Source organism: Cygnus atratus, chromosome 2 (assembly GCF_013377495.2).
Source record: "Cygnus atratus isolate AKBS03 ecotype Queensland, Australia chromosome 2, CAtr_DNAZoo_HiC_assembly, whole genome shotgun sequence".
In the NCBI taxonomy this organism is placed as follows: domain Eukaryota; kingdom Metazoa; phylum Chordata; class Aves; order Anseriformes; family Anatidae; genus Cygnus; species Cygnus atratus.
In genome coordinates, this window is record NC_066363.1 from 99,141,694 (window position 1) to 99,153,644 (window position 11,951).

The window sequence follows — 11,951 nt, forward strand, 5'->3', positions numbered from 1 at the left end:
TCATCTTTCTGAAACAGGACTGCAAGTAGCCTGGGTTAACTATCTGCACGAGGGGGAAAAAAAAAAAAAAAAAACAAAAAACGAATCTGGTCCTTTTTTTCGCTGTATCTGACAGCAAACCTGGATCTGTGCATTGAGTGCTGTGCCTTACGTTGAGCAGGGTGGTGTGATGGTGTGGTGGGCTCCCAAGGAGGGAGCGAAGGGAGGAAGAAGAAGTGAGCCCAGTGATCTGAAGAGAGGCAGGGAGTGCCTGCACCTGGGCTGAGGAAAGGACGCCAGGACCTCGTGCGCTGCGCAGGAGCAACCCCACAGGCACAAACGGGAGAAAAGCGGCGAAGTTCCTGCAGAATAAACAACTTTTTCCTTTTTTTTTTTTTTTTTTTTTTTTTTTTTTCCTCATTTAACGGGAGCCTGGCACGGGAGAGAGCAGCCAAAAGAGGGCGGAACTCCGCTCCCCTCAGACCCACCGAGGCCGGCACCCCGAGGCGGGGATGCGCTGCGGGGCCGGGGCGGGCGGCCGGACACCGCGATGAGGGGCGCCGGGGGCTGCTGGAAGCGGCTGCGGCTCAGGGGCCGGCGGAGGAGCTCGGCCGCCTTCCTCCTGGCTTGGGCCGCCTGCTGGCTGGGGCTCAGCGCCTCGCTCCTCGCCCTCCTCCGCCGGGGAGCCTTCCCCGGGCGCTGCACGGACGAGAGCGGCCGCAGCATCCTGGCCAGGCTGGTAGGTGGAGGGGCAGGGTGGAGGGGAAGGGAGGGAGGGAGGGAGGAAAGGAGGATGCTCCCCGGCCCCGGGATCCCCGTCCTGGGGTAAAATGAGCAAAAAGCAGGTTTTAGGGTTTGCGCTGGGAGCGCTCGGGAAAAGAGGAGCAGCGTGGGTTAAGGCGCACGGCGGGGTTTTGCTTCTTAATTCGGGCTTTTCGTGGTGCTGTTGGTGAGAGGGGAAGGGAGGAATGCTGCTGGCAGTGAGACAATGGGCAGCAAGCAAGAGCTGCCCCCCAAAATTTCCCTCGGTTCTGTGTGATAGAGGAGGAGCGATCGCAGGGATGGGGAGTGGTGCTGCACTGGGTGCCAGGCTGCAGCCAGGGGGAAGGATCCTGCCCGTCCCTCTGCGAGGGCACGGGATGGTGGGGAGCCCCCGAGCTCCGTCCACTACCATCAGAAACCAGAGCAAATGGATGGATGGAGACCTGGTGCTGGGTGCCTGGAGGAGACCTGGTGCTTTCCCTCGTGTTTGAAGAGGATTAGGCACAGCTCCAGAAGCCCAGGCAGAGCCAGATGTCAGGCACCAGCTTGGGAAGTTGTCTCCATCGGTGTGTGGGAAGCGTGGTCTGGAGGTTGTCTTCAGAAGGTCTTTCCAGAGGAACGGTAGCCGAGAGCGCCGCGTCCATCTGCTTGCTTCGGTGAGTCTCGGACAGTAGCACCAAGGTTTGTAACCAACAGCTTCCCGAATGGCATTAGAAAGGCCCTGTCCTAGTGAAACAAGGTGCAAACAAGCTCGTATTCATCAGCCCAGAAGTAGGTCTTTGTACACCTTTGCAGCACTGCGTGAGTTTTGCAGCTCTTCAAAGTGCAGTTGGTCGCGAAACAACCGGGTGGCTTTAGCCGCACATCTTTCACAAAGCAAAGTCAACTTGCGAGGGAAACTATATTGCCGGTCATCTGTAATGCATTCAGCAGGAGAGAAGATGATGAATTATTTTAAACAAGTGGGTGACAATTGCATGGGTATATTCTCTTTCAGGTGGCATTTCTGAGGGTTTATTTCCCTCTCGTAAGTAAAATGTAGCTCTGTGTAGCTGTGTGCTGCTCTGGGAAGGGCAGAGCAGCACGGTGTGTCTGACAGAGGCAGCTTTCAGCTCTCCAGAGGACCACTTGCTGTTCCCTAACACCACTCTCACCTTCTTTTATAACGAACAAACTAAATTGCATAGTGATCAGTTTTGATTTTCTCCAGAGAGTTTCATTAATTTTGCTGCCTCCCCAAACCTTGATTAGCATAGCATTTACATAGAAGAAGTACATGATTACAAGACAGGGCTCGTTCTCAGGCCTGATTTACACACAAAGTGGCAGTGGTACAGCAAATTATTTAAATTGATATAAATTCTAGGTAGAGTTTACATTAATTTAAATTTTTACATGAATTTAAACCCATCTTTTTTAACATTTCTTGGTAAGTGAACTAAGGATATGAAAAATTACATGGCCAATTTAAACAGAAACAGATGAGTGAGTCCAAGCCTCAGTAATGCTGTGTTTTTGTGTCTGTCTCATCAACAGATCTCAAAGCGCAGCCATTAAATAGAGGTGTCAGTGTGGCAGACCGTTTCTAGAAGGCTTCTTTGGACTTTAATTCTCCTGTTTATCAGCAGTCATCGTGGTGCTATAAAATCTTGTATGGTGAAGTCTGTCGTTAGTGCAAAGTTTCCTGGGTTGGTAAATTATAAAGAGAGCATCTTTTTGTTGCAGGGTAATCTGACTCACCTGGCTAAAAGTTTTCAGTCCACAAAAATGGGCTTTAATAAAATAAAATACAAGCTAATAGACTGGGGAGCAAAGCAGTAAAGGCTATGCCAACAGGATGGAAGACCGTCCTGTGAAACTGCGTGACTTTGGAAAGGATGTGGGGGTTAAATAATTGTTTCAGCATGAGCTACCAGTGCAGACTGTGCCTAAAAGGCTGATACGAGCTGTGACTGTATCCCAAAAGGAGAATTACGGAAGGGCTGCTGCCTATCTTTGCAGCACTGGACCATGGCACTCAGTTCTGATGTTTATGCTTCTTAAGATCGGAGGGGGGAAATTAGAGAGAGAAATGGGGAGAGAATAAGAACACAAAAATGATGCAGGGGTTGAAAAAACAACTATCATAGTGAGAGGGCTGAGGAGCTAAGCTTACTCAGCCTATCATGCATATGGCAAAACATAAAACATAAGGTGGGCTGAAGAACTGAGGACATAACGTTGGGGTCAGTCTTTGCTGGCCTTTGAGGTTGTAATGAACAGGAAAACGAGGACATTTTTAAAACCACTGAGTGAATTGCAACTCACTGTATTCTGTGAGTAGAGAAACCCTTGAAAGTTGTTCAAACTGCTCTGCTGCTTTTTTTATTAGTTGAGGAAATCTTTCTGAGATTCTTGCTTGCATTGGTGACCAAGAGAGAATGTTATTTCTTTAGGGCCAATCTGTATTTCATCACTGTGAGAGTAGGAACTCCTTGGGCAATTTATGTTTGCAGAACACTGCCCAGGTTCAGTGTAAGAAGAATCACATTCAGAGACTGTTTGTCAGATACTGGTTGAAATGGAACAGGAGACAAGTCCCAAACGGCAGCCAGTTCAAAAATGACTCAGCTCCTATGCCTGCGACATGTGAGACTATTTTTTCCATGACTTTTTCTCATTAATGCCATTAATAACGACATGATGGCAACACAAGAAAACAGGCTGCACGTTCACATGCTTGACTGCAGGTCTTCTGGGCACACCTTCTTCTAGATGTACATGCCTATGGGACCTCCAAGAGTGAATGTGGTTGATAAAGGACCACAGTAAGACTGTCCACAGGGGCAAGGGTTCACCCATGCGGACCCAATTACAGGACTGCGCCCTAGTTCTCTTAATGTAGCGGAACAAGGATTAAGTTGTGGTTTTCTCAGTAGGAGAGCAAGGATTTTAAGTGTAATTATATTTAAGCTCCAAAACACAATGAAAAAAAAATCCTTCTGCTTGTTATCTTTTCTAAAATTGCCTGGCATTCCAGGCAGCAAGAGCTGCTAAACTACTTCCGCTGAGAAAATTACATTTCCTACTTAAAAAGGTAAAATACATTTGTATTGCATTCATAGGAGCAGATTTTCAAAAGCAAGATCATTGATCTGTGTGCTTTGAAGTCCATGGGCAGCCCAGTGAATCTGCTTGACCGTGCTGATGCAGATGTGGATGCAGATGTGTGCATCACACATGTGCACCCCCTGGACTCAGGGTCGGGACATTCATGCCAGAGTTTGCCTTCGTGGCTCCCCTTGCTGGCACTGAATATTTTCTTTCGGGCTGTGAGAACATTGCTTTATGCCTGTCTGACCAGCCCTTGGTGAGCTGTTTCAGCCAACTTAGCTAAAAATTTATCTAAGTTAACCCTTTCCTGCACCACTCCTGGATTTTAGACTTAATCCCATGCCTGTTCCCTGGTGTGTTTTCAAACTCTGGGCTTGGAATATTGCCTGGCATCAGAATGCATTCCCCTGGTGCACACCTCAAAGGCTCTTCTAAGGAAATGCATCCCTTGAATTTTATGCTCGTGTTTCCTGTTTATGTAGCAGCAAGTCACAAACGAGGCGGGGTTAGGCAGACATTGCAAGTATTCCACGTGCAGTGGGAGCTGCCAGCTCACTTAAACGAAAGCTCAAATGCCAGAAAGCCAGGAAGGAGGCTGACACTGTCAAGCCTCCTCCCAGCTGTTTGGCTTCCTACACCACCACGGTCTGTTCCCCTTCCACCAGAGAGCGGTGATCACCCCTCTGCTGATTCCCCCAAAGCAGTCCCTGCAGCTGCACTTCTGAATGCCCTCAGGAATATAGCAATTGCCTACACTCTTGGACGCGATGGTATGGAAACAATTACGGGTTGAGGGAAGGACTGGTGAGGGAATCCTTGCAGTTCTCTTATGAATTTACAGTGGCCACTTAACTAGCAAGCAGAAGAGTAATAGTGTCATAAAGCATGTACAAATTTAAAATTTCTGAAAGTTCTTGGTCCAAGAGGTACCAAGTACAACCTCTTTGCTTCCAGGCAGTGCAGAGGGAGGTACTTGCAGCTTCCTTCAGGGCATCTCGAGCACAAGGCTGACATGCAGGACTGCTGAGGGTCCCAGCGATCCAGCTACCCATCCACAGCTGTAGATTAAGTGGGGATGTCTAAGTTACACTGTGCTGAACCTTCCAGAGAAGTCCTGAATTATATAAGAATTTATCTCTGTGCTTTAAATTGTTGAAGCCCAGAATCATATAGCATGTATAGCACGTATAAGCGCATGATATGAGACAGATGTGCTCATACAGCACAACTAAGTGTGTTGAAATTTTGTCTCACTGAATTCCTATGTAGCGAAAACTTAAGAGTAACTGGTCATCCAGTCCATTTCCTTGTCTGAAACACGGCCTGCCCTTCCCCATCCCAAGAATTCCTGTTTTGAAGCAAGACTCCCCCCTAGCAGGAGGTCTCCAGGGACTTCTGAAAAGCTGCACAATCACCCATCAGGTACGGCAGGGGTGTGTTTGTGCTATGAGAGCTGCTGCAGCCCTCTTGAGCTTAGAACTGTTGCTGATTCTCTACCTTTCTTCTGAGTGGTCTGTGGGCACGTGGTCCTGCTATGACTATTCTTCTCTTTCGCTCCAGTGTCTTGACTACAGCAGCGGAGCCCTGACCGGTGACCTCTGTGAGGACCTGTGTGTGGCACAGAAGCTGGTGTACAAACACTGCCTGTACTACGACAGAGGGAAGAAGGTCATCCAGGCTGACTGGAGAGGCCAGCCCATCATCCTGAAATCCAAAAAGGAAATCTTCTCCAGCTACCAGCATCTCAGCATACTAGAGGAGGTGGAAACACAGGATATCACCGAAACGGAGCTCCTGCTGATGGCAGCCTTGGAGGTCAAAAATGTTCTGGGTCTGGAACTGTCCAACAACACCATGGGGCCCCTGTGGACAAGGAGGAAGGGACCCCATTGGAAAGCACAGGTGGCCAGCATGTGGTCCTTGCTCCAGCAGGAGGAATATATCTTCTTCAGTTTGCTTCAGGACTTCAGCAAACATGTGCTACGAATTATTGGCTCTTGTGGACACTTCTATGCCGTGGAGTATCTCACAGCTGGACATGCCTGGCACAAAACTCTTTTTCCCTTGGAAGACATGGTTGGTCCCTCCCTTACTGGCCACAGAAGCAGAGTGAGAGCCATCATTGACATCGCACTCAGCTTTCTGGACATGGTGCAGCATTTTGATAATGATTTCTCTCACCGACTTCACCTGTGTGACATCAAACCAGAAAACTTTGCTATCAGGCACGATCTCACGGTAAGCTGGGGCTTTGCAGCATTTTCAGGTCAAGTTCTAGACTGGAAGGGGCTGTGTAAAAAATGACAGTTCTCTCCTCATACAGTTTTTGGCCAAGCTTTTGCAAAACAAACACATTTTAAAAGTGACAGGGGAGCCTTATTACTACTTTCTGTCATCGTAATATGTGCAGCCACATCTCAGAGCACTTGATCCTGCTGCTTGTTTTGGGGGCTGTTTATTTGGTTCTGATTTGTTTCACCTGCTCAAAGGTACTGACACTGACAGGGTCATATCCTTTGGATGTGGTGAGGGATGCCTCCTGAAGGCAAGGGGATCTCAAAAGCTGTAAATGAAGCTGTAACCTGAGTCCTGGCAATTATTTCTGGCAGCAATGCTGAAAGGAAAGCTGTTAGAGCCTGAACACTAAGGCTGGATTCTCTGGTCTGACACAAGGGGAACTCCCCGCATACAAACGTACACATCTTTGTGCTTTAGTGTTCAGATTATCCAATCTGGAAACGATTCGAGGATGGTGAAAAGAAACTCCCCGGTACTGTTGCTGTTTGACTTTGCCTTGTACAGCTGTAACTCAGAAGCGGATAACTGTAAATGTTTTCTAAGGGGTGATATAGCTCACCACCATATTGCTGAATATGCATTCAGTCTGCGGACAGAAATTCCACGGGTTTCAGTGGGAATTGTGTGTATGGACTGGAGCCACCATGTAGTAAGCTTTTGAACCAGACTCGCAGTTTCCAGTGACGTTGGTGGAGTTTCTGCACTCCGAGTGCATACAAAGTGTTGTCAGGAGCTCAAATGCTATTATCAGCACTCACGGACACTCCAGTCTTTAGAGCACTAGATAAACATTGCCTAAGCTTATAGCCATTAAGAGCAATTAGAGTGCTTCCCCTTCGCCTTCCCTTCACTTACGTTGTTTATTCAGGTGCAATACAGCAGCAGAACAGGGAATGGTTGGGGAGGTGTAGCAAGAAACTAAGAAAAGCATAACAGTATTTAGGCAAAGTGGGATCTGACAGAGGTTCTTCAAGGCAGGCTTGCCCATCTTTTTCAGCTCTGAGGGCTGTAACTGCACATGGCTGAGCACACGCTAGAACATCTGCTTTGCTGCCTACTTAGAGGAAAATGATTGCACTTAGGAGAAGAGAAAGGATATTTGATGTGTCCTCCATTACCTTTGGTGAGGCTTGGTTTTCCAGGAATCTCTCATGACTTCTGGGGTCCAAAGAGACAGCAGTCACCTCCTGTTATACAAAAGCCATCTAATTTAGTATTTTCTAGGAAAAACAATTACAAAAAGAAAAAAAATAAAATAAAAGAGCTGCTGCTCATGCACAGGTCTCCCAGTTGTACATTAGGTACAGGTCATTATGTGATGGTATCTCCAGCTATCACCCCCGTGGGCTGAGAGGCAGGAGATGCCTACAGCCAGAAAGCTGAGGGGGGGAACAGAGATAGCTTCTGATGACTGACTATGGGAGGAGGCTGAGAAGTAGGAACTCTAGGCTTCTTTGTCAATCGTCTCCAGAATGGGGACACAACAAAGGCAGCTTCTCTTCTGTTCCACAACCATTTTAAGCATTTTTTTACATGCTTGTTTTTCATACTCTCTACAGGATAAGAATAAAACCCCATAATAGTACCATTATTACTCATCCCGGTAATGATACTGCTAACACCCGAAGAAATGTGCCAGGAGTGCAATAGTTTGAGAATTATTTTCAGATGATGGGGACAGCTCTCCAGCCCTTGCTCCAGCCTTCACCTGCTGTTCCTGCAGTGCATGGGTGTAGAGATCACTGCCTTGGTGGCTCATCCAGAATAATTTTAAGATGCCACGGAGCTATGTGAGGGGCAGAATTGGAAGAAGGTCTGGGTGAACAGGCAGTGCTCAGGGAGAGTTGCTTATTTTACCAGCACCTCGGAGCTAGAAAGACTGCTGCACCTTCGACATAGCTCTAAATCAGGTCAGGAGCCAAGCTGGTTCCTTCCTGCATTTCCTTAGAACTCAACACATTCATCATAATTTCCAATCATTACAAAATCAAGATGTAGCTGTTAACATGTTGTGTCACCCAAATCTATCTGTAGAGCATCTGGTTGGATGCCCAAGCATTTTTGTAACAGATGAACTTCAGCGAAACAACGGAACCCTTTGGCAGCTGCACATTTGAGAACTAGGGCTCTTTTTTTTTTTTTTTTTTTTTTTTGTCCTCCTTGTTGTCAAAAAAGAAAGATTGTCAAAGGTGCTCAGTGCTGGCAGAGACCTACGGGAAGCTGGTGCAGTGACCATAGGACGGGGAAAATGCTTCAACAATTTTACTATCTCTCTGCCTTGCTACAAGAATCTACAAGAAGTTCATACCAAATCTAAAGAACATTTAAGGAAGTAAAGAAAAAAAAAAAAAAGAACAAAAACTGCCTTTCCAAAGGTATGAAATTCCCTAGGCTATGTCATGATTATCAAGCTCTCCAAGAAGCTTAAAAATATGTGAGTTTTTAAGCTATGCCTCATCTCTTTAAGATTTCCCCTGGGGGGCAAGGGAGAAAGAAAAAAAAAAAAGAAAAAAGAAGAATAAAATGAAGATTAGATTTTCCTCTTTTGCCTGTGGAAGGTTTGCTTGGCCTTCTACCAGACCAGACATCTTTAGCTGCTGGGGTTGATCCAGCTGCTGCTCCAGCCACACAGTTCAGCTTCCCGTGTAACTTTGGAAGGTTGAATCTCAAAAATAAGACTGTCTTTTGGACCCAGTTAACTGTGCTTTGCCCAGGTCCCTGTAAGAAGTATTTTAGCCCCTATGAGAGTCTCTGAGTCAAGGTTTTGAGTGTTAAGTGTTAAGCATGGCTCTGAAGGCGTGCTGGTGGCTGCGTTCATTGCACTGAAGGGAGACTGTGTTCACCCAGAGCTTGTCTCTGGGCAGCTGCCACCCCATTACCAGCTTCCCCTCTTCCCCTGATTACTTCTGTGATTTTTTGCAGTGAAGCATTCATGGGTGGAGTGACACTGACAGAAACTGAGCCTGCAGCCATTCAGTCTCAGAGTGGTTTCAAATCCAGCACAGGCAGCAGGTATCCAGACCTCTTTGTGCTGCACAGTCAGTGCTTTGCAAGCCTTGTATCAGGGTGAGAAAACTGATTGATCCCTTCAGTCCTTATATTTTCCACTGTGAGCAGACTAGACTCCGTTATGGACCTTTTACTTCTGGACAGGCAGAGCAAGATCCTCACACAATAAATGACAATAACTGCAGCAAACACTCCCAACTTTCAGCAGCCTCAGGGATCCGTTTCTACAGCTGCACAGGTACAGCTGGATGCAATGGCAGGTTTGGAGGAACCGTACCAGGGGCAGGTACTTCTGTGCATTGCAGCGCTCCTCTCCACAGCAGCAAAGTTTAGTCTGAAAGGTGAATTGCGAAACGAGACCATCTGGCCTGCAGGTAATTTGCAGCATCATATAATTAAAAGGTTGAGTTGCCATCTGCATAAACTGCAACAACAGGTTAATCAGTCTTCAAGGTGGATAGTCCTGGTTTAAGGCAAATCAATCCAGTTGACCTCAGGGATGCATACTGTCCGCATATAATTTTCCCTTTCCTGCTGTGGTAAGCACTGGCTGCTTTTGTTTAAGAATTGTTATTCATTAGACCACTGCTGCTCGGTTATGCTAAAGAAAGCCTTTTCATTGAGATTCTGGTTCACCACAGGCACATGATCTCAGCACAGCATTTCCAAGAGAGAGGAGCAAAGGAATGCTTGCTCAGCCCTATCCACAGTCTATGCTGTGCTGGTTTTGATGGGTTGTTTTGATCCACAGGTGGTGGCCATCGATGTGGATATGGCCTTTTTTGAGCCCAAAATGAGGGACATCCTTGAACAGAACTGCACAGGAGATGACGACTGTAATTTTTTTGATTGCTTTTCAAAATGCAATCTGAAAATCAGAAAATGTGGAGCACAGAGAGCCAATAACAACTTGCAAGTGAGTAGACACAGCTGCTTTATGCATCCATTTCTTTTACAATCACATTGACTATAAAATGTATGGTATGTACGAGGACACCGTGCAGTGCAGATGGACACGTTTTTAAATGTGGCCACGAGTGCCAGTCCCATTCAGAAATCCCATCTTGGGGCAGACAGACCTTTATATTCACTAGCATTTATTTGCTGTGTTTTCATGTAGCTGCTACAGAAGTTGTTTGCCCAGTGCCTCACGTGTGAGGAGAGGCAGGAGGAGCAGGGCATTAGCATTACTGCCTCCACTAACAGTGAAGTCAAGGCTGTCTACCTGTAACCAGTAGGAGGCTGTGGCTGCTGTTCTCCACTCTCCAGATATAGCATGGAGGTGGAACAGAGAAAGGGGTCTCTGGGTTTCCTGGCCTCAGATTGAGGTGTCCTATAACCCACCCAAATGGTGCTGCTGGGATGCGCTCGCTCAGCACAGAGGCTGGGGGCACAGCTCGTCTGCACTTTGCTTCCCAGCCTCCCCATCCTCACCACTTGTTATGCAGAAGAGCAAGAGCAGCCTGAGCAGAAGGGGGATTCCTCAGCTAGAGAACAGCCTCTGTACAAACTCCTTTTCTTTATCATCCTCTTTGAATGGCTGAAGGCATTTTGGATTCAGCTGCTACAAGAGTAGAGACATTTTGCTTCAGTCCCGGGGAAGCGGCAGCGCATTAGTTAGTTACAGCTCCTGCAAGACAGCAATCTGCTCTTTTTCCTCAGGTCATCTGTGACAAAATATTCCGCCGATGGTTTTCTCCCAGCCTCAGAGGGCCGCTGGTTTCCTTCCCCCTGCAGCCGCAGCTGCAGAAAGCTGTGCAGGAGTGTGCAGAGCCGGGGCGTGTGGATGCTGCTGGGCACCAGAGACCCCTGAATTCTCTCTCCGAATTGTACCACCTGCTTCGGGTCAGTCAGCGAGAACTGCTGAGGGCAGAGTAGACACAAAAGGCACAACTGCGAAGGCCACAGCACAGCCAGTGCTAAGGGACACCGCGTGCGAGGCAGCCTGTGTTTTCCGTCCCCCTCCTTCACCCCTCCTGCCCACTGCGTTACATTCACGACGTGCAGATAGGTTTTCTGCTGTGCAAATGAAATTCATGGCTGCAGGTGCAGCACGTCTTGTTAATATCCTTTGAAGTGTGAAATTGTTTTACATTACCTGGTTCCACTCTTGCTTATTTTCCCGAGCTAGTGCTAGTGCATCTGTCTGAATGCTGGGCATCCACTTACGTATGGGTGGTGCTCTGAAAATGAAAACAGTAAGTGCAGCACATCTAATATCAATAATTAACACAGTGGATGGTTGGGTGTGGAGAAATATGTGCATGATGTTTATTTTTATTTCACTGTAGAATAAAGATTTTAAAAGTGAGGACAGAGTCTTCTGTATTAAAAAAAGAAAATAAGTTCAAGTAGGGAAATGCATTGTTACGTGAGTGAAGGGTTGCTTTTGTACAAAGCACTCCTTTCTGATGTCCCCAAATGCATTTTCTCTGGTGTGCTGTATTACTTGTGCCATAGCTATTTTTCTGGGGAGAAATTATATGAGAATGGGAGAAATAACATACTCAGGGCTTTTCTAGAGCAAAATAATTACTCCCATGTTTAGTTCCCATGTGGATACTCATATTCTGCAGTGGAGAAGTATGAATAGTGCCACTGAATTTTACCACGTGAACAAGCCCTCAGGCACTTGAACATCAGAGCACTTGATAAGAGGCATTAGTTTGCCAGAGAGCAGAATTACCCAGGAATGCCAACAATCTGTCCTTTGCACTGAACAGAACAATACTGAGACCCTGTGATTTCTTATGCAGTATTTTTTTTAATGAACAAAAGGGAAATTTCAGAAGAATTTCTGATCTTGCAAT

The 11,951-nt window shown here is 46.9% G+C and overlaps 1 protein-coding gene across 1 annotated transcript; it reads left to right on the forward strand.

Annotated features, from left to right (window-relative positions):
• Window positions 1-529: 529 nt before the first annotated feature.
• Window positions 530-11,019, forward strand: DIPK1C (divergent protein kinase domain 1C). Its single transcript, XM_035550629.1, has 4 exons — window positions 530-718; window positions 5,395-6,072; window positions 9,893-10,057; window positions 10,804-11,019. Exons 1-4 carry the CDS (start codon window positions 530-532, stop codon window positions 11,017-11,019), a joined length of 1,248 nt encoding a protein of 415 aa, XP_035406522.1.
• Window positions 11,020-11,951: the final 932 nt, after the last annotated feature.